The following is a 20773-nucleotide window of genomic DNA, read 5'->3' as shown; positions in this document are numbered from 1 at the left end:
GATGGCAGCGCAGTGCCCGGGATGGCACTACCGTGCGCGGGATGGCAGCGCAGTGCCCGGGGTGGCAGCACAGTGCGCGGGATGGCAGCGCAGTGCCCGGGATGGCAGCACAGTGCGCGGGATGGCAGCGCAGTGCCCGGGATGGCACTACCGTGCGCGGGATGGCAGCGCAGTGCCTGGGGTGGCAGCGCAGTGCCCGGGATGGCAGCGCAGTGCCCGGGTTGGCAGCGCAGTGCCCGGGTTGGCAGCGCAGTGCCCGGGATGGCAGCGCAGTGCCCGGGATGGCACTACCGTGCGCGGGATGGCAGCGCAGTGCCTGGGGTGGCAGCGCAGTGCCCGGGATGGCAGCGCAGTGCCCGGGATGGCACTACCGTGCGCGGGATGGCAGCGCAGTGCCTGGGGTGGCAGCGCAGTGCCCGGGATGGCAGCGCAGTGCCCGGGGTGGCAGCGCAGTGCCCGGGTTGGCAGCACAGTGCGCGGGATGGCAGCGCAGTGCCCGGGATGGCAGCACAGTGCGCGGGATGGCAGCGCAGTGCCCGGGATGGCAGCGCCCCGCTCGGAGGTGCTGAAGAACAGCGGAGATGCGGCGCTGCGGGGCGCGGTGTGGGCGGGCTGCAGTTACCACGGCACCCCGCAGGTAATTTCCAGCCGTAACGATTCTCCCGCCCTGCAATTTGCAGCCACGCACGGCGCCCCCGCGCCCCCCCCCACCGTTACAACGCAGCCACTCCCCTTCGCCCTCATTGGTCGGTACTGCCGCACGCACCGCCCCCTTCCCCGCGGTTGGACAAGGCGGCGCTTTGCGTCATCGCGCACGCGCTGTGCGGAGGGTGCGCGCGGCGGGCCCGGGAAATGTTCCGCCGGGCCCCGCGCAACTTCCGCGGCCGGCGGCGCGCGGCCTCCGGCGGCAGCAGCTGCGGTAGCGACGGCGAGCGGGGATCGGCCTCCGTCCTACTGCCGGGCCGCGACCCCGACGAGGAAGCGGAGTCTGGGGCGAGCGACGGGGACCGCGGTGGCGCCGCCTCGTCCTCTGAGGGGGCCCGAACCGCCGCGGAGCGACCGCTGCCCTCGGCGGAGCCGGCGCGGGGAGCTGGGGCGGTGCTGAGCTTCGGGAGCGACGAGGAGGAGCGGGGAGGTGGGCGACTTGGGGGGGCTGTTTAGCCCCGGGTGTGTGGGTGGGTGTGTGTGGGGGGGTGCCTTGTAACGGTACGTTGGATCTCCTCTGTCGTGTTGAGACGTGCCGGGTGTAAATTCAGCAGTGCTGGATCTCGAGTGGCAGAGCCGTAGAATTAGGGAGCTGTAATGCAGCTGAAGGCTCAAAATCTGTGCTGAGTGCGTGTGTCAGGACTGTGTGCTTTACATTTACATGGCCGCGTGCTGCTGGCTTTTTTAGTGCGTTACTCAGAACCATTCTGTCTGTCCAGGTGATGAGGGTGTTTTTAAAATCAAAAAGCCTTCCGTCAATGAAGTGACATTTAGAATTCAAAAGAAGAAAAGCCCGCTGTCTGCAGGGAGAGAAGTTGATGAGAGCAAAAGTAAGTCCTCTTTAAGTTAAAAAAAAAAAAGTTGGCATTAGTTCTGTAAGAACATCGTGAAATGAGTATTGTGCGAGTACTGCTGTTAGATGTCTTCTGTCTGTTATTTGAACTTGGGGTTTTAATACAAATGTGGGTAAAACAGGATCAAAGCTTGGAGATTCTTCTTGAGAAGATCTGGGTCTGCGGAACCTCTGCAGTAAATCGGAGGTGGTGGGACTTGGGATAAATGTGTGCCTCGGCATCGCGTCTTTCAAACCTTCTGGCAGCTACTCCTGCTTGTCACTATCAATTTGAAGTTAAACTGAATATTTGTGTTACAGAAAACGTGAGCTTAGTAGGACTTTGATGGAATGTACGGTGATCTTGAAATGTAGCGTTATTAAAACACTATTCACTGCTAAAACATATTTTAATTGACTGTTATCAACACCTTGGATTGTTCTTGTAGTATTCTGAGTCATGTTGAACCGCAGTAAAGTTTACTGAAGGGATGTTTGGGGCTTGCCTGCTTTACGAGGACCTTGTAAATGTAAAATGGTCTCCTCCCTTCTGTTCACCCTCTTGAAACCTTTGTCAGCTCATGGATGTGCTGTAGTGCCACTGGGAAATGGTTTTTTGATGTAATTTATTCTCTTGTGTTCAGATAAATACTTTTTCAAAAAAGTATTTTTTTAAAAAAGTATTTAAAAAGCCTCACTGTTAAGTGGTATATTCTGTTCAGTAATCTGATAATCTACAGAAGATGCAGTGAAAGACAAAGATAAATCAATTTGGTTTGGTGCTTCTTGTTTTTTTTGTTTGTTTGTTTAAGAATTCTGAGGTAATCGTAGACAAGACGTGCAAAAGCCTTCATAAATGAAATAAGCTGTCCCTCATGGTTAGCATGCTGAACCCGAACAAACAGCAGCTCCCTCAGACATACAGTTTAAAAAGCAAAGCTGTGACCGATCAGGGCGCAGATCAGATGGCATCTGGGAGCTCTTATGCAGCTTTTGTACATATAACTGTGGTCATGTTTGTTCAGCACTAACGCAGGTGCTCGATTCCAGCAAGATCTGGCTTGTAAGTACCTTTATTGAAAAGTATGAAGGCTTGGCATGCTTTGATAAGATGAGGTGGAGGTGGATCTGTGTCTAGTCATTGTTCCATTACTACGATGGATGGTCTGAATAGTTGCTGGTAACCAGTTTCATGGTGCATCATTTCCAGCAGCTGAAACCAAGATAACGAATCTTACTTTTTTCTCTTAAAACAGAAATACCTCATTTGGAGCCTGGGACTGGCAACACTAAAGGTGCTCAAGAGGCAAAGGAAGAGAGTTATTCTTCGCTAAGTGAGGACTACAATAGCACAGACTCTGAAAATGAATCCAACCCATCTCAGAGGAGGAAAGATTTATCGCCAGGTCAGCTTCTTGGACATTTTTAAGCATTTTTAAGACATTTTTAAGTTGTTTATGCAGAGTCGGGGCTGTTTTGAAAGAACAGTGACAGTTGTTTGGTGTTTTTGATTGCAGGTGTTTGTCATAATTCTGTGTTAGTTTCAGGAAGTAGATTAAAAATTATGACCATTGATACTGGAAGAAATACAAAAGCAGCGAAAAATTATTTAATGATTCATAATTAACTTTGAGATAAAAATTATCTGCTGTTTTATTAGTGAAGTTTGAATTCCTTTGTAAACTCGATTGGTGTCATAGTCTTGATCTTTTAAGAGCTGGAAAAATGACAGGATGCTGATTCTTTTGAAAAAAAAAAAAAAAAGGTCTGAGGTTTGTTTTCAGATTAAGAGCTGTTTTTTAAGGATCTCTTTCCATTTGCTTATATTCAGTATGGTAAGCTTCCAAGAAAAACACTGTGTTTTCAGTTCAGGCTTGTGCAGTGAACCTGTTCTGTGGTGGTTATTTACACTCGGGGTGACAGAGCGTTGCTTTTAGGCTTTGATTAGGTTCTGTTTCTCTTGCAGGCTGTGTCCCCAGTGCAGGCTGTATTGCGGCTGCTTGGAGGAGGCGTCCCCTGGCCAGGCCCCAGGCTGATTATCTTCCCTTGGATGTTTCAAATGACCGCCAGCCTTCTTGGAGAAGAGAAAGCAGCGATTCAGAGAACGAGGATGAGTCTGATATGAATAATCTCCATTTTGTTCCTAAAATGAGAACGCTTAGGCAAAGGATGGCTGAACACATGGGTGAGTTTCTGCCTTTTCTCCCAGAGGCTGTGTCTTTCTTTTACTGATGTCTGCAGGAATGTGAGCCTCGCCCACTAAAGAGTGCAGTGCAAAGTTTTGCTCTTGATCTTGAGAGAAGGCCGTAAAGCTTGGTCCTTGAGGTTTGTATGGGATGCTATCCTGCTTTCCATGCACTGACATTACGACTGTTGTTGAAAAGGGGTAAAAACAAACGAAAAACAAACAACCAAAGCAACCCAGCCCTTTGGAAGTAAGCAAACTTACTGCATGTGAAGTGTATGTGGCTTTTCTGTTGCTTCTTAACTCATCTTGCTGTTTGTAGTTTCACTCACAAAGCACTGGTTTGCCAGGCTTGTAGACAAGTTGCTTTCTTATTTGGGTAATGGTTGTAAGTAATGTGTAGATATGATCTGATTCTGTTGTTGTAATAAATGCTATGGTGGAACTTCTGTCTGTAGTAGATTGTGCATCTTAGAACACTCAAGGATCTTCTGTGTGTAATGTCCCCATGTTGTAGTCTAACTGTATTCAAGGTCTCATATTACATGCAGGTTTGCTTTGATACATTTGATCTTTGTTCTTCTGATACTACAGTAACCTGAGAAACTGCTGGGTAAATGAACATGGATTCTGCAAAATCCAGTTGCCATTTCTAAATCTTCCAATTTGGAAATGGTCTTTGTGTACAGGCTTCTCATCTGCTGTCATTTGTTTCTAACTTGTAATGGCTGGGGGAAGCATTATTGTTTTTGAAGGAGGAGGTTGGGTAAGGAGTAAGGAAATAAGTAAAGGGCATAATGATGTGTGCTATGATTGATTTAACTTCTAGTGCCTGTGGGTGATGAATCAAGTGAAGATGAAGCAGAAACAAAGTGGGAAGAACAGCAAATTAAGAAAGCTGTCAAACTCCCTCAGGTGATACATGTCTCTCATAACTGTTGAAATTTGCTGTTTGCTCACAGGCAAGAGAGATTTTTTTTTTTTTCTTTCTGTTAACTAATTGGCAAGAATGTTTTTTCTGATGAGCTGGAAGTTTTGTTTTTGGCTTGAATCTTCTGTTCTGTATCAGACTAGGAAAACTGGAGTTACCAGTTCTTTATGTCAGAAGGGAAAGGTGTAGAAATTACTGCATGCCAAATGGGAATGGTTAGAGGATTGGGAAGATTGCTGCTGAATTTCAAATCCAGTATAACTGGTGTTGTTAGGTCCTTGTACTCCATTTGTTTCTGGAAACTCCTTTATTTTTTTGCTGTTCAGAAGATTACAGAGGTTTTTAGTTAGCAAACCTTGGTCAAGGACTTGATTACTACAAGTCATTGTGTTTGGGCGAGGTTTTACCTTACAAACTCTGCTGCTTTAGAATGCAGAATGTCATTTAGTTTTATATGTTAAAATGGTTGGACCTGTTTTGTTTTTGTTTTTTTTTTTTCTCTTAGTTATAATTACGGTCAAGCCAAGTTGTCAGAATGAAAGTTCTATCTTTATCTTGGCTGTAGTTTATTTCTACTTTTTATATTTAAAATAGTAACACTAATGTGGTTTCAGCCATCAGTATTGAACCATTTTATATTGCTGGAAACTATTAATGTCTTCAGACTAAGAGGAGAGCTGCTTTGCCCTAAATTAGAGATTGTTTTGTACTGATGGATGTGCATGGTGTATGCGTTGTACACTATAAATACACAGCTCTTTATATGTACAGTTTTTGTGTTGTACAGGAATTACCCAGTTTGATCATTGAAATATACATCTTTTTATTACATGCTTTATGCATTCAAATGATAGGCTTTGTTGATCGCTAAAGCTGCAGAGGCAAAACTTATATCAGTTGTGTATCAACTTATATTTAATTTCCATAAACTATGTATTGAAAGTGTTGCAATTCTCTTAGGAAACTTACAGCGATGCTTCCCTGTGTAAACCTCAACCAGCCAAACCCACGTTTGGTCCCTGTGTTTCCTTACCACCTGTGAACTTGGAAACTATAAAAAAGCAACTGGCTGAAAGGTAAGTACTGCTTTTAGTGTTAATTTCTGAGACATTCGTTTTGTCACAAAGTGACAACAGCTCTGCAGTCTTATCCTTTCTTGTGAGTATTGAAGGATTTGGGGGTTAGTTGTGTATCATGCTTATTGTAATGGTTAGCATCGCATTACAGATCTTAACTTTACCTGGCAGTGCTTTGTTGTAGGGGTGTGTTTGGACTTCTCAAGCATCTTATCACTTGTAGAAACCTGCTGCTTTCTTCTACATGCTAGTAGCTCTTAAAGGAGCGTAGGCACAATGTTTTGTTTGTCAGGGTAGGAGAACTTCACTCAGGCAGACAGGGCTGTCAGTCCTTCTATCGTGGTGGTTCTTAAGCCTGTTTAGACAAGGCAGTGGGCAGCTGAATTGTGCTGGGTGGAGGTGGGAACTTCCAAGGTAGTGTGTGAGAAGGACAGATGGGGTCAGGCATCTGAAGCTACCAAGAAAGCCATCCCCATCACCTCTCAGTGCTGATGCAGCCAGAAGCAGCTGTTCTGATCATTCGGATGAGTAACATCATACAGCTGAAACACAAAGTGTACTGTTAACTTGTGTGAATCTCCGTGCATGTATGCTCTTCTGTACAGACTGCTGCAGGCTTCTTTGTGTTCAAAGAATTGCAACTGAGGCGGACTAAATATTTCTGTGGAGTTGTATGCTTTTTTTTGGCCTTGATCAGCTGAAAGAAATGAATGAAATGAAGTACAGTCAAATGCGAAAGGCTATCAAGAGTGGGAAACCTATTTAGAAAGTAAGAAAAAGGAGAGGGAGAACGTGTCTGGTAGTAATAGCTGGTAATATTAAGCCTTAGAGATGTATTTAATGTCTTAAATGCTGAAATAACTTTTAAAGACTGTTTTTTTTTTTTTTTTTTTTTTTTTTAAACTTCTGGTGCAATGGAGAACATCTTAATGGAACTGTTTTCATTGAAGTCTGTTCCCTCCTTCAGAGAGGCAAATTAAAGTCTACTTCTGGGTTGTGTTAAGGTCTTTCTCAAACAGAGCAATCATACATATGAGATACCGAAGGAAATTATTCTTTTTTTTTTTTATAAAGGAAAGAAGAAAGCAGATTTGTAATAAATGTAAACTTTTCTGAGGTATTTCATTTAATAACTAATGAGAGCTGTAAGCATAGGTTTTGGGGTTATAAGGTTAGTTACAAGAAGTTTCAGATGGTTTGTGCTGGGTAACGAGCACCAGGTAAGTGCTTATGTGCTTCTATCCCTGCAGCTTAAATTAAGTTGGCATGGACATACTGACGTGTGCTGTAGTTCTGCTCACATCAGCTGGGGTAGCATCTGTTCGGTGTGGCATCACTAGACTTGCCTTGTTATGTTATTTAGGAGCATGTTGAGGAAAATGGGTAAAATGTCTGTGGGGGTACTTTCAGAACTACACTACGTAAGTGACATCTGATTTTTTCCAAAGCATGAATCTTGTCCACTTACAGTGCTTCTACAACTGTGGATGGGTAAGTCTTGCAATTCTTCTTTGCTCAAATGCAGGTGCTATTATCAGCACAGGCAAAGATTTTGTACTTTGTTTTAATTGGAAAATGTTCAGAACTACGTTAACTGTTAGCTTGTCCTGGTTTTAATGGTCTGAGTGTTTCCTTTTTTAGGATAGCATCATTGCAGGATGTGCACCGTGCTCACCAGAGGGAGTATGGAAAATACATGGAGGACATTGAAAGTTCAAAGATAACTGTCCAGGAACTAGAGAAGTCTTCGGATGCTGCTATGAATTACAAATTCTACAGGGGCATGAAAACATATGTAGAAAACTTAGTAAACTGTTTCAATGAAAAAGTATGTATGTTTTCCTTCCCTTCCCCTCCCTGCCACCCATTTCTTTGAGATGATAAACTTGCATTCTGTCAATGAAAAAATGAGATTTCTTGTTTGGAAATGATGATGAGAGATGACCAGTTATAAGTCAGTTCTATCAGAAACTTGAGTGTAACAGGAAACGAAAGGAGACACAGAGCACCCCTCACAGTAACTGAAAATGATTGAGTTAGTATATGCACACTGACTTGGGCTGTGGGCTTACCTAGATTGTGATGAATAAAAACAATATGTTATTGAAGAAGTTTACTTCAAATGTAGGAACTAGGGTGTCCTAAAGCTGTATGAGAGGTGGGATGTACGTTCAATTTTAGGGTCTCAAAATGTATTTGCTCTGCAACACCTGACTAGCAGTAAGGATTTTGCATTAGGTTTGAGTTGGTATTTAGGTGAGTTGTGTGAGGATTTGTCTACATTATCTGCTGTATTGCTTTCCTAAACTGCAAGCCTTAGGTATTTTTGAAAAATAAAAAGATTGCAGGTTGGAGGATGCTGCTCAAAGTTTGACCTTGATGAAAGTAGTCTCTACAGAAAGTGCTGTCAAATCTAATTAAGGTCAGTTGCGTTGCAGCCTGAGAGTCTTTTTTATTTAACTTTGAAGTGTACAAGTGTTGGTTGATATGCTTCCTCTGGTGACTAGGTGTTCAAAGGCAGATTGTAAGCAAACTGATTAAACCAATAATGTCTTGTTGAACACTTTTTGGTAGGATCTTAGGCAGTCCTGTAATAGGCAATCGGCCTATTTAGTTTGTAGTTTTCAGTCTTTAACAGCCTGAAAAACTCCAGTGAGCTGGTTCTTGCTTTCTAGTCTTTAATACTCTTGTTCTCATTTCACCGTCATGTGAAGCCAGTGGAAACTGTTCTTTCATTTTGCTTTATTCAAACCTGATTACTGTTTACCATATTTCAGCTGAAATACATAGATGAGCTAGAATCTGCTGTACATGCACTTCTTCAGCAACGAGCCACGTCAGTACTGAAACGAAGGCAAGATGACCTGAAAATGGAATCTGCTTATATGCAGCATTTGACAGGTTAGTGTGAAGTTACAAGTTGCTTTCTTTTTGAAATCTTTCTTTAAGTAGAAACACAGTTAATTTTTGGATTATATTTTATGTTCATGTTTAATCTTTGCTCCCTTTATGTTGTCAGCAGGCATATTGTACTCAGTACATTAGTTGAATCCCTCACCTAAGTAAGACTCGTAGTATCACTTTTTTGTGGTATAATAGTGAGTACAGCGTGACCAAATGCTTAGTCAGTTTTGAATTACTGATCTCAGTGGTTGTCTGTTAGCACTTGAAAAGAAAAATGGAGTCAGTTTTCTAGTAGCTGTTAAGTGGATGGAGAATACTGTTCTTTATGAATATTTGAAAAAGCAGTGCATTTACTTGGCGACATCGCTTGACATTAGTGTTGTTAAAGCTAAGGGTGTGCTTACAATGCAGATTTCAGGCTGGGCAGTTATGTAAAGGGAAGGACATAAGGAAATAAAACGTGAAGGTTGTGGATGCCCCATCCCTGCAGGCATTCAAGGCCAGGCTGGATGTGGCTCTGGGCAGCCTGGGCTGCTGGTTGGCGACCTGCACACAGCAGGGGGTTGGCACTGGATGAGCGCTGTGGGCCTTTGCAACCCAGGCCGTTCTGGGATTCTATGAAATAAGCTGTTTAGTGTAAAGATTTTATTCAAAACAGTCTTTCTTCTAGTTACTGTAGGGAAAATTGCCATTCTCTTGTGTTTTCTTTCCACACTGATGCATTGTTTGTATGTGAAGTGAATCTTCACCTGTTGCTGTTTAAGGAAACAAGCACTTTAAACCTGTTTAGGAAAGCAAAAAACACTATGCTAGGAGCTGCTGTGAACAGCCAGAGACCAGGTGCACCAGTTTCTGGAAACTGCCACGTTCATATTTCTGAATACACAGGATAAAGTGCTGACTAGAGAAAACTGTCTGTGCGTGTAATTTTGTAAGATGGTGTCTGAGAGCAGGTGCTAAGAGAAGAGTGCTTGTTTTAGTAGCAGCCATTTAAAAACTTTTATTTTCAGCTTATCAGAAGTGAATCTGTACTTGAATGTTTAAGAGAGCTTTTAATTGTTGTGTTCCTAGTTGTACTTAATGGAAATGCTGTTTTTTCTTACACTGCAGCATGTCAGTAGGGACAGCTGCTTTCGGATCTTGCGTGCACTTAAGCCAGCTGAGACTGATACAGTGAACAGCCCAAGTAGAAAATGCTTCTAGTTTCTACTTCTCTGTTGAACCGAAGGATCATTAGGGGTAATTTGGGACATACAAGGGGACACAAATAGCAGGAGACAGTGGGGAGCCGACTATTGAAATCTAAATGCAATAACATGTACATTTTGGAAGTTGGAACTAAGCCCCGATAGCTGCTCAGTTCATTGCGTGGCTTCACGTTTGACATCAGGCTCAGTCCCTACACTTGCCTCTTACGCTGTTGGTAGGCACTGTCCATTTCCATTAGGACTGGGAAGCAGTGAGCTGGTATTTCATCACTTGTTACAAGGTGTAAAGCAAACAAAGGTGATGTGGAGCCTTCATTTGGGACGCTATAGAACACTACAGGCACTGTCGAACAGGAGGACAAACAAGAATTGACTGATAACTGGCAACAGCTCAAAAGGAGTGAGCTCAGGGATGTAGCCCTTCCTGGTTCTAACTTGTGTGCAGGTGGGGTGTGCAAACCATGTAGACTCTGAATGTGTGTGCACTCCGGGAAGTGCAGCTGGAAGCATCACAAAGAAGGAGAAAGGAAGGGTGGATCTGGGGTCCTTTCCTCTGCTCACTCAGGTGCTCACCTTACTGGTTCAGGCTGTGACCTGGCAATCCCCCTGCACAAGGGAACAGCCACATCTGTCCTACAGTTCACCTATAATATCAACTGTACTTTATGCTGGGCACTGCTAGGATTTTTCTTCAGGAGGTTTTATTTACTTTGGTTAGTTTCCAAATGAAGAGCAGAAGCAAAATCAGTGTTCTGCATTCACCTCTTTGTCTTGTTCCTGTCTTCTGGTAGCTGGGAATGGCAAACCAACTAATGATGGATTGGAAAGTGATGAAAGGATGAAGCTTCTGAAGCATCGAAGGTACTATTATGTATGATAGCATTAACTGTAATAAAGGTATATCTGCTTCCTGTCGCTTACACAGGGATGAAGGTAAATCTGTGGGGTTTCTAAAAGAGCTTATACACACACATGCAAAAGCTCAGGGTATTTGGAAACCATCTATTTCTTAGTGGGGTTCTCTTCATGCTGATTGGAACCTGAGTGTTAGTAGGTATTATTAATTTAAAGTGAGTTGAAGTGAGACTGTTCATGAAACTGAGAGTAGGTTTTCCCTACTGCTGGAATAAATAATATTGTGATTGTGTATAGAAATGCATTCTTGTTTGCACAGATAACAAAAACAGGCAGGTGGTATTGCTGCTGCTGGGGCGGCAGTGGGTGCAGCAGAGCATCTGTTACCAGTGGAGGCCAGATGGCACGTTTTGAATGTCTGTGTTCAGTCTGCTGCTGACCTGCAGTTATTAGGAGCTCTGACGCGCTTTCAGTTGCATTGGTGCCTTGACTCATAACTGTTTTGGTGCAGTTAAAGACTGAAGAGTTTTAATGGTTGAAAAATGAGGTGGCAAAACTTTGCTTGAAGCCTTTAATGTTAAGTGATGTCAATAACTACATACAAGATCTGTGCTATCCAAATATATATAAATATAATTTTCTATGTCAGATGCAAACTGTTGATTTTGCATGCTCCTGTGGTATGTGGTGCCAGGACTAATGTTTGTAAGCCCCACGGAGACTTGGATGCAGTCACAGTTCTGTGCGAGCTGTTGCTTAAGCTACGTAGGACTGAGGCGGACTGTTGAGAGCAGTGGTTTGTTGTACACACCTGTGTCAGGGAAGGTATGAGGTGCCATGTAGTGTCTGGTGTTTCGGGTGGGGACCTCACTGTTACAGCCTGTCTCTCTGCGGTCGCGTAATTCTGCTTCCTGCTTGCGTTTCCTTAGGCTGCTGCTCTCACCGTGTGTTTTCAGTCTACCATTGAGCTTCCTTTTATGTATGTATGTGGGGAATAACTCACCTGAGTTCGTTACAAAATGCAGGGCTTGCAGACGGCAGCTGAGAGCGCGGTCACAAAAAGCTGCTCACCACGAAGGCATGTCGAGTGATGATGAGCTGTGTGTGACAGAGTTGGCCGAATTCCAGAAGAGCAAAGGTTGGTCAGTAAATGAGAACAAAATTCCTCCGATATTTAGAAGGATTTTCAAAGGAGAGTGAAGAAATGCTCCTTTTGAATGGTATATCATTTATTTTCTCCAGCATAGAATTAATGCATGTAAATGATTCTGACTTAGAAAGAACAGACATGATTGTAGGCTTCTTTAGTGTAATCAGTTTTTGTTTTTGTTTTTTCCAAAGTTGGAATGTATTTTAAATTGAATTTTAACTGCCCTGAGTGAGCAGGTCATGAGTAGCTGGGAGAGGCATGATGCGTATTTTCTGAATAACAGAAGAAGGAGTTTTGTCTGAGATTTTAAGAGACATACAAAATATGAAATGTAATGGATATTTGAATCCATGCAGTTGTTCAAAATTGCAGAAGTCTTTTTGTTGTCTTCTGTATTATTTTTTTTCTGAAAAAGGCTTTGCCAGAGTGCTGGTTTTAAAACCCATTTTGGTGTAAGAGGTGTGAAAGATGAAACACGAATGCTGTTATCATAAAGATATCTCTTATGATCTGTAGATGCATAAACTGTTCAGCTTACGCCTCAATTGTGATCATTTCTTTTTATTCCTATGAATATTATCCATAGATAACATTTTAGAGGAGAGTAGGAAAATCTTTGAAGATGTCCATGCGGATTTTTGTGACATCAGAAAAATCCTGTTGAAATTCCAGGAGTGGAAAGAGAAGTTTCCCGACTCTTACTGCGATGCTTACATCAGTTTTTGCCTGCCTAAGCTTTTAAATCCATTAATCAGAGTTCAGTTAATAAATTGGAGTCCTTTTGAGGTAGGTATATCACCAGACTTTATTTCTGTGAAAAATTTTGTGTGTGTTTTTGTATTACTATGTTCTCTAGGCTTCCGTGTAGGCAATGCTCTGCTATGTTTCTGGTCTGTACTGTCTTTGCACACTTGTTTACTTATCTGATGTACTCATCTTTGTTAATTGACAAGATCTGTGGGTATTTCTGGCAGCTTGAGTATGACAGGACACTTGCAGGGAAGACTCCTGTACAGGAACTTTGCTGTGGATTATAGAGGCATTCCAGAGCCTGATAAGTGTTTTAACTAGGAGGAAGACATCTTTTTCTCTTGTCAGGTTGCTTGTATTTGAATCACTTGCATCTTTATTAGCGCGCTGTTGTTTGCTGACGTTTTGACAATCCTACCCTCTGAAATCCAGCTTTAAATTCAGTTTTAGCTTGCTGCTTTGGTCCATTCAGTGATTAGAATCCATGTAAAATTGTTAAATGAGAGTCTTTTGTGTCACTGGATGTATTTTTGCATGGGGCTTTTTCTCTCAATCCTGACCAGCTGAGCAACTAACAGGAATGATCTTTCAGCAGAATTCTGCAGACTTGGAAGAGATGCCCTGGTTCAGAGCTGTAAAAGAATTCAGTGATGTGAAAAAGTCATCTGAATCAAAAAGAGATGGTGATCCTGATGAGGAGGTTTTGCCTCGAGTGATTGAAAGAACTATTCTGCCAAAAATTACAGGTATATTAAGGTTGTCTTGAGAATGTTCACTGCAGCTAGGTAATCAAACCTTAAATAAGTGGTAAATGGAAAATTACGTTAAGAGTTACAATTACTTGTTAAGGTTACTGTGAATGAAAGGTTTAGCTTTTTGAATGTTTACTTCCTTAAAGTAGAGCAGATAGCCACTTGGATATCATGAATGAAATAAATTCCTATTTTTCAGCATTTGTAAAGAGTGTGTGGGATCCTTTATCAACTTCACAGACTGAGAACCTTATACGGCTTTGCAATAACGTGTTTGAAAAACAAGTCCTGTCCAGAAGTGAATGCAGTCAAGCAAAACAGGTAAAGGCTGCTGTGGTAATGGGGAAGGAAGTTCTTGATCCAGTGTCTGCACTTTCTGTACATGCTTCTGTGTGCACTTAGGATGATCTCCTGAGGTTGTTCAGTTCTGATTAATTTTTGTCACTGTAGAGTCAGAAAATTTAACAGTTAACATTTCAGTATTCTGGAGATTATGGGGCATGGGGTATCCTGAGACAGATGTCAGTCTCCATTCCTAGAAAAATTGTGCCTGTCCCTGTCAAAAATCTGTTTGTAGATTTAATCATCCTGCTTTATCACAGTAAAAATTGTCAGAAATTTTATACTTGCATTGAAGTATATTTTAAAATTTGATACTTAAATACTAGTAGTATTCCAGTGGTTGGCTTGGTTTGTTTTTAGCCCTAACATAGATATGGACTAGAAAAACAAGGAAATTCTTTATATTCATCTTCACAGCAAAAATGGAAGAAAAAAAAATCCCAAAAATGAGTTAATTGGTTAGGAAAAAGGTTACTGCACTTATCTTGGTGATCGTGTAATAATTACCTTATGTAAGTGTTCACTGCAGCATACCCTTAGCCCAGTTCTGCTTTTATTCTCACGTAAATCTGGGAGTTTATCTAGCATAAAGTAGGTGAAACAAAGTTGATGTTTAGGCCCTTAATATGAAAAGAAAATAACAAACGTTTACGCAGTCGCTGCTTTACTGCAAGTAGACAACTTTAGGTAAGATTCTGTTTGCATAGTAGCCATGGTGTTTTGTTGTGGTTTTTTAATAGAACTTCACAGCTGGAAAATAAATCTTGTTATCCAAGAGGATTTTATTTAAAAAAAAAAAAAATGGTTAGAGCTGAGACTTGTTCACAGGTCTTTAATGTAGTCATGATCTTAGTGTGTATTATATACAGTGTCACTTCCGTTCAGCTGAATTAGCACTATGCTTTTCCACATTACAACAATTTTAGGTAGTTGTTTTGTTAAGTGGACCAAATGTTGTGAGGATGTGTTAATATTTTTCTATTTCTTTTTTTTTTTTTTAACAGGATTTGATTAACATGGTTGTCCTGAGGATGAAGAAGTCTGTAGAGGAGGATGTCTTTATCCCTGTGTATCCTAAAAGGTAAGCTGACTCTGGAAATTTTTTTTTTTTACTTTTAAAAATTTTTATTTTTAGTCACAGAATCATAGGATTGCTCTGGTTGGAAAAGACCTTAAAGACCATCAAGTCTAACTGCAGCCTAACCTATTTTTTTTTTTTTTTAGCCTTTATTCTATTTTTCTGTGCCTTTTCCCCACAAGTGTAGGTGAAATACATTGTAGACATCATGAACAAATGAACGGATGTGCCTTCTACTGTTTCATTATAGGAATAGTTACCAAACAGTGTTTATGAACTCTTTCTGACAGGAGCAACTCTGCAGTCAGCTGAATGCTTTTTTGCTCCTAAAACTAAAAGCTTTCATAAATGGAAAGATTTTAGTTTTAGTATAATTAGTTTAGCTTCTAGTATAACTGGAAGCTGGTTCTGTGATATTAACTTAGAGCATCTGAGGGCTCCTGTTGTTTTTGGTGGTCTGTTCCCCCTTCTACTCTTGACTTCCCCTTTCTTTCCTGAAATAGTTTCAATTGCTGATGCTTGTTGCTTAATCACAGAATCATCAAGGTTGGAAAAGACCCTCAAGATCATCCAGTCCAACCATCCACCCATCACCAATAGTTTTCACTAAACCACGTCCCTCAACACAAAATCCAAACCTTCCTTGAACACCTCCAGGGTCGGTGACTCCACACCTCCCTGGCAGCCCATTGCAGTGCCTGACCTCTTTCAGAAGCAGTATTTCCTAACGTCCAGCTAAATCTTCCCTGGCACAGCTTGAAGCCATTCCCTCTAGTTCTACCTGTTACACGAGAGAAGAGGCTGCCCCCCAGCTCACTGCAGCCTCCCTTCAGGAAGTAATAGAGAGCAATGAGGTCTCCCCTGAGCCTCCTCTTCTCCAGGCTGAACATTCCCAGCTCCTTCAGCTGCTCCTCATCAGCCCTGTGCTGCAGAGCCCTCACCAGCTTTGTTGCCCTTCTTTGAACATGGTGCTCTTAGAGAGAAGATAACTAGTAGGAGTCTGGTAGATGTGGGGTTAAGATACAGCTAGGAGAAAAGTGTTGCTAAACCTGATGCAGCATGTTTGTGTGGTTACAGGCAGTGTTGTTTTGGTCAGAATCCACTAAACACAGACTGGAGTGTTTCCAATTGCTAATTCCACTGGGTATTGTCATGAGGTCAGATTAACAGCTGTTTCCGTAGATCTTTATTCTGGTTGTCACTGCTGAAAGAATTCCGTAATTGTAATTCACCAGTGTTTAAGAGATGAATTGTCTGTCTGTCTGTCTTATTTTAAGGACAAACAAAACCCTTATTTTACCTCTTCTTCTTTCTCTGACCAGCGCTGTGGAAGACAAATCGTCACCATGTTCACAATTCCAAGAAAGACGGTTTTGGTCAGCTGTGAAGGTAAAGAAAAAATGCTGATCTTTTCTGTGAAAATCATTTTAGTTAAAAGCAGATCGTAGTCTTTGAGGAAATGTACCTGAAGTCTGCTGTGTATGATAACAAGGCCATGGTAACAGCCCTGCGTAGGCTCCCTGCTGCCATGTTGCACGTAGAAAAGTCAGGGAACTGGGGAATGTTGAGGACTTGCCATATTCACTCCTAGGGTGAGCTGTTGAGTAAGGGTTTGTCGTGGACAGATGCAGAAAAGACAAGAGGGAGCTTAATACTGATTCAGATGCCCAGCAGAGACGAAGCAGACAAGATTTTTGGACCATCTTCTCAGATTGTGTATTGCCTGATTTAAACGTGTTGTCAAATACATGCATGTTTCTGAAAGAGAGAACGGTGGTCTTTCACTGCAGATTGAAGTTTTCTCCTTTTAGTTTGTTCTCCATCTTTGCTGTCCGTGTTCTCTTTAGAAGTGGTGATGTGTAAAATAGTTTCAGATGTTCTTGTATCAGGTATCTGTTGACAGTTCACCACTATTTTTTTCTGGAGTGAAATCATGAATTATTTAACCCAGTGTAAGTAGGTTTAATGCAGTAAGTAAGTAAGTAGTTTAATGCAGGTCGTGCACTAAACTCTTTAGGTTGTTCAGCAGCTTATTAGAGTGACTTATCTGTGTTTGAGACTGCTGTTGTGCAGCCCCTATTTGTGCTGTCTTTCAAAGCAGGTAATCATCTGCAGACTCTATTGGGAATGGCCTCTAAAACATGCCCAGAGATGGTATGGCACAGCTCTCATAAAGGGCTGGGCGAGAGGTGGGATGGGAGCTATTTTAATACAAAAGTACAGCTGATGAGATTTTGATGTTTGTGCCATCATACAGTCTAACTTTCCTAGCAGCTCATGGAGTCAAAAGGAAGTGTGCTGTCAAACACTCGAGAAATACGCAGTAGTCATGGGCTTTGTGACTGCTTTTTGACTGGTGACAGCTGAGATCACATACTGTGTGTGTGTGGGTGAAATACCTCGAGGTTAACAGTTACCTTGAAATTAACCATTCTGCATTGAGGGGGAAGCCAGTAATGTTCTTATGCTGGGCTTAAATCTTTTTAAATAGTCATTTTTACAGTCATATGGGTAACTAAAGACAACTCTTGCTAACTAATAATACTGAGATCAAATACAAAAGAATCTTTTTGCTGCTATGGACCAAGGCTACCAACCTTACCTGTGTTAGGAGGCTGGTGGCATGTAATCTTATGTAGCAGATGCAGTAGTGGGTTGTTTTTTGGTTTTTGGTGTTGTTTTTTTTTCATTCTGTCACAAGATTTTCTCAAAGGTTCACTTAGAATTGGATCTCAATTGCTGTTGATCCCTATTTCTTGCTGGGCTTGGTGTCTTTGTACATGTGTACACCTTCAGATTTGACCCCACTAGCTTTTCTCTGTAAGAATAAAGCATGATTATTTCCTGTTCTAGGGTGTTAGCAAATTGTTAACCAATTGGAAGGGTGACATGCTCTTTATTTATTATTTATTGGGAGGAGATGTGTGTATGTATTACGGTATGGTTCATAGCACATGTAAAATTAATCCACTTCAAAATATTATTTCTGATGTGCAGCTTTTTAGTGGCTCATTGGCAGTAAGCTTGGAGAGAATAAATCCTGTTTTTTGAGTAGTGAAATTGGATGGACTTGGTATCTTTTAAGTTTAAAAAAGAGATTTTAACACACCTCCCACCACCAAATATGCACGCTCTGTTTCTTCATTACTGCAGCTGCTCTCCAATGTTCTGCTTTGGGATGGGATTGTGCAGGAAGACACGGTCCGTGACTTGGGACTGAGCAAGCTGCTGAATCGTTACCTTCTTCTGAACCTCTTCAACACACCACCAGGGCCAGAAAACATAGAGAAGTGTAAAGAGGTAAGAAGTCCTATTTCCACGGGGACAGATGTAGTCTGAAGATGAAATATAATTATTTAACATTTAATTTTTTTTTTATGACCTTGGTGTATAAAAGCATCTTGAAAGCCTATGAACCAATGCTTGCTTTAGGAATAGCTGCTTATAATGATGATCCTGTTTTTTGAAGAATAAACACTACCAATATAACTGAACTCGCCAAAAGTAGAATTCTCTGTCAGAAGTGGTGTGACTTAGTTTTATTGAAAGCTTTTTTTTTTTAACTTTCAAAATATTCTCTGGGTGAGCAGGTGGTTGCACGCTTTCCAGAAAGGTGGTTCCAAAATCTTGGAAGTGGGTCAACTCTCCCTGAGTTACTGAACTTCTGCCAGCATTTGCTTCAGTGTGCGCGAACGCTTCACAGGAATAACCACAGGTAAGAATTAACACTTTCTTTGGGATGCAGCACTTCCTCTCATACTTCGTGTTAACATTTCTTTTAGGGACATGGTTCAGTGGGCATGGTGTTGGTGGGTTGACAGCTGGACTGGATGATCTTTGTGGTCTTTTCCAACCTTAACGATTCTATGATCCTTAAATTCCTCAAGTCTCACACATTTAACACTTTCAGTAATATACTTCCAACATCTGCATACAACAAAAGATGCAATCCCTAATGTAAAATGGATTGCTTTTACAGTACTAGTTCAGGTTAGTTTGAGGCTCTAGATATTGGGTGCAGTTAGTGGTCAGTGTAACTAAAAGCACCAGATGACAGGCAGGGAGAGTTCTCTGCCTCTCTTTTAAGCAGACTTCAGCTTTACTAATTTTGAAGTCAGGTGTGAATGTGCTGCTATATCAACTTTTTTTTAATAGTGATGAAACTGAAGAAGTTATTCTCCTGTTGGTGAAAGTCAAGGCTCTGTGTATTGCTGAAGAGCTCATTGAAGAGTACAAACTGGAACATCTGAGATCTCTGATCAGGAAATAAGGATTTCTTTGAAACAGCAGTTTTTTACTGAAACAAGCCTGATGCTCGCTCTAAAAAAGTGGTAATGTTTAATTAGTGGACCTTGCCCACAGCTGTTTTACCGTGAAATATTTTGGGTTTTTTTCCAAATGTCTTCTACTGCCATCTACTCCTAGATAAAATCACAATGGTCAGTGTGAAGTGCAGGAGTCCTGCAACATGTGACAAAGGCTGAGTGCTTCCTTCTTTTGGGAAGGATGGCTGGAATAAGGAGGTGCCTGTAGTGTTACTGCTGCTGGTGTGCAGACGGCTCCACAAGCTGTTTTCAGTACCATACCAAATCACTCTGACTCAGGAGTCACTGAACTCTAACTTACTGTCCACTTAATGAGACAACTCCACCAAACTCACAGTGAGTTCTTTTTCACTTAGCAAGCTTTTCACAGCTTTTTGATCCTGACGCAAAAGCAGGAAGTCTGTGTGCAGTGAGGGGTTTGATCTGTGAACATCCACTGATGGTAAATGGGTAAGAAGTTGCACAGGAGAACATCTTAACTACGTTTATTCTTCTCCAGAGTGTGATTTGTAGTGGAGCTTTGTACTTGAGATACGGACTGGACTTTGTGCACAGACCTGGAGTTGCCACATCCTGATTTATCAGACAAGCAGAAGAACAACTCCAGTTACCTTCTAGTAATTGACTTTCTAAGGAAGTCTTACTTTTGCTTCCCAGTAAGACACATTAAACCTCATTTCATTGTACCCATGTCAGATTTCTAATGTTGTATAACTTCGTATACGTGCAGTAAATATTACTGCTGCAGAATAAAAAAGATGCTTTGTTGTAGAAACAGCAGTGCATCACAAGTTCTCCTAAGTTTATTAGTGCCTGTTTCTCTGAAATGTTATGGGTCTAACATTTAACTCTTGGAGGCTTTTATATTCCCTATGATTTTTCTATTTTTTATGACAGAATATTTATTTTTGTAAACTATTTTAACTGTAAATAGCATTGATCAGTGTTACAGACAAAAAATGACTTAAAATAAAAGTAAAGCAATTTTGAAAAGTAAAGATATTTTTGTGTTAATAAGACTTCTAACATTTTCAAGTCTTGAACATATGACAGTAATGTCATGTGAAGTATGGGAAAAAAACTTCGGTACCGCTGGCACTTGATTATTTCAGGAATTGGGAGTTCTGTTGTAAATAATTGTGTACCCCTGCTTTCCTGAGTGCAAGGAAAATATAACTGATCAGTCATTAGCTCAAGCATGTGATCTCACTGCTTGCTTTGTCTCTTCTCCTGCTTCCTTATTCATGTTGAAAGTTGCTCCTGAAGAAATTATCCTGTGTTGCTATGATAGAATCTATTCCAGTTTCATACTTCACCTCTGTAGATGCTTCTTCCAGTGGCTGCAGACATCACTTGTCGTAACTTGTAAGCAGGGGAAGGCAATTTTTACTGGAGCTCAGAACCCTATCCCAGCTGAGTATCTTGAGACCCTTCTGTAGTGAGCCTTACACCCGTTCACACAATCTTATTTGACTAACAGCTAACCTGGCTTCATTCTTTCAAGGTGGTTTCGGAATGTTTGTATTACTGCTTTGTTGCCAGATACTACTGGTCCTTTATCAGATGTGATTTCAAAAGTGTCTTTAAAGGACAACTAAGCAGCACTTACTCTCAAATTGTACAGTTGTCTGCTTCCCTGCCCTAGCACCTTGTAAACCTACTGAATTTAAGCATTTTCAC

At 41.6% G+C, this 20773-nt stretch overlaps 1 protein-coding gene across 2 annotated transcripts; it reads left to right on the top strand.

Annotated features, from left to right (window-relative positions):
- The first annotated feature begins 786 nt into the window (after positions 1-786).
- On the top strand, positions 787-20091 carry GCFC2 (GC-rich sequence DNA-binding factor 2). 2 transcript variants are annotated; one of them, XM_085218424.1, is made up of 18 exons: positions 787-1135; positions 1425-1535; positions 2794-2943; positions 3504-3722; positions 4552-4637; positions 5614-5729; positions 7371-7557; positions 8507-8630; positions 10633-10702; positions 11722-11834; positions 12433-12632; positions 13192-13342; positions 13548-13669; positions 14695-14771; positions 16091-16157; positions 17922-18068; positions 18359-18483; positions 18924-20091. In XM_085218424.1, exons 1-18 carry the CDS (start codon positions 853-855, stop codon positions 19036-19038), a joined length of 2463 nt encoding a protein of 820 aa, XP_085074550.1. In that variant the 5' UTR covers positions 787-852; the 3' UTR covers positions 19039-20091. The 2 variants fall into 2 exon arrangements, with proteins under 2 accessions (XP_085074550.1, XP_085074548.1); XM_085218422.1 differs by having other exon boundaries at positions 13189-13342.
- The last annotated feature ends 682 nt before the right edge of the window (positions 20092-20773 follow it).

Source organism: Meleagris gallopavo, chromosome 2 (assembly GCF_905368555.1).
Source record: "Meleagris gallopavo chromosome 2, MGAL_WU_HG_1.1, whole genome shotgun sequence".
Classification (NCBI taxonomy): domain Eukaryota; kingdom Metazoa; phylum Chordata; class Aves; order Galliformes; family Phasianidae; genus Meleagris; species Meleagris gallopavo.
The sequence above is the reverse complement of the archived record's forward strand: the minus strand, read 5'-3'. Positions and strand labels throughout refer to the sequence as shown.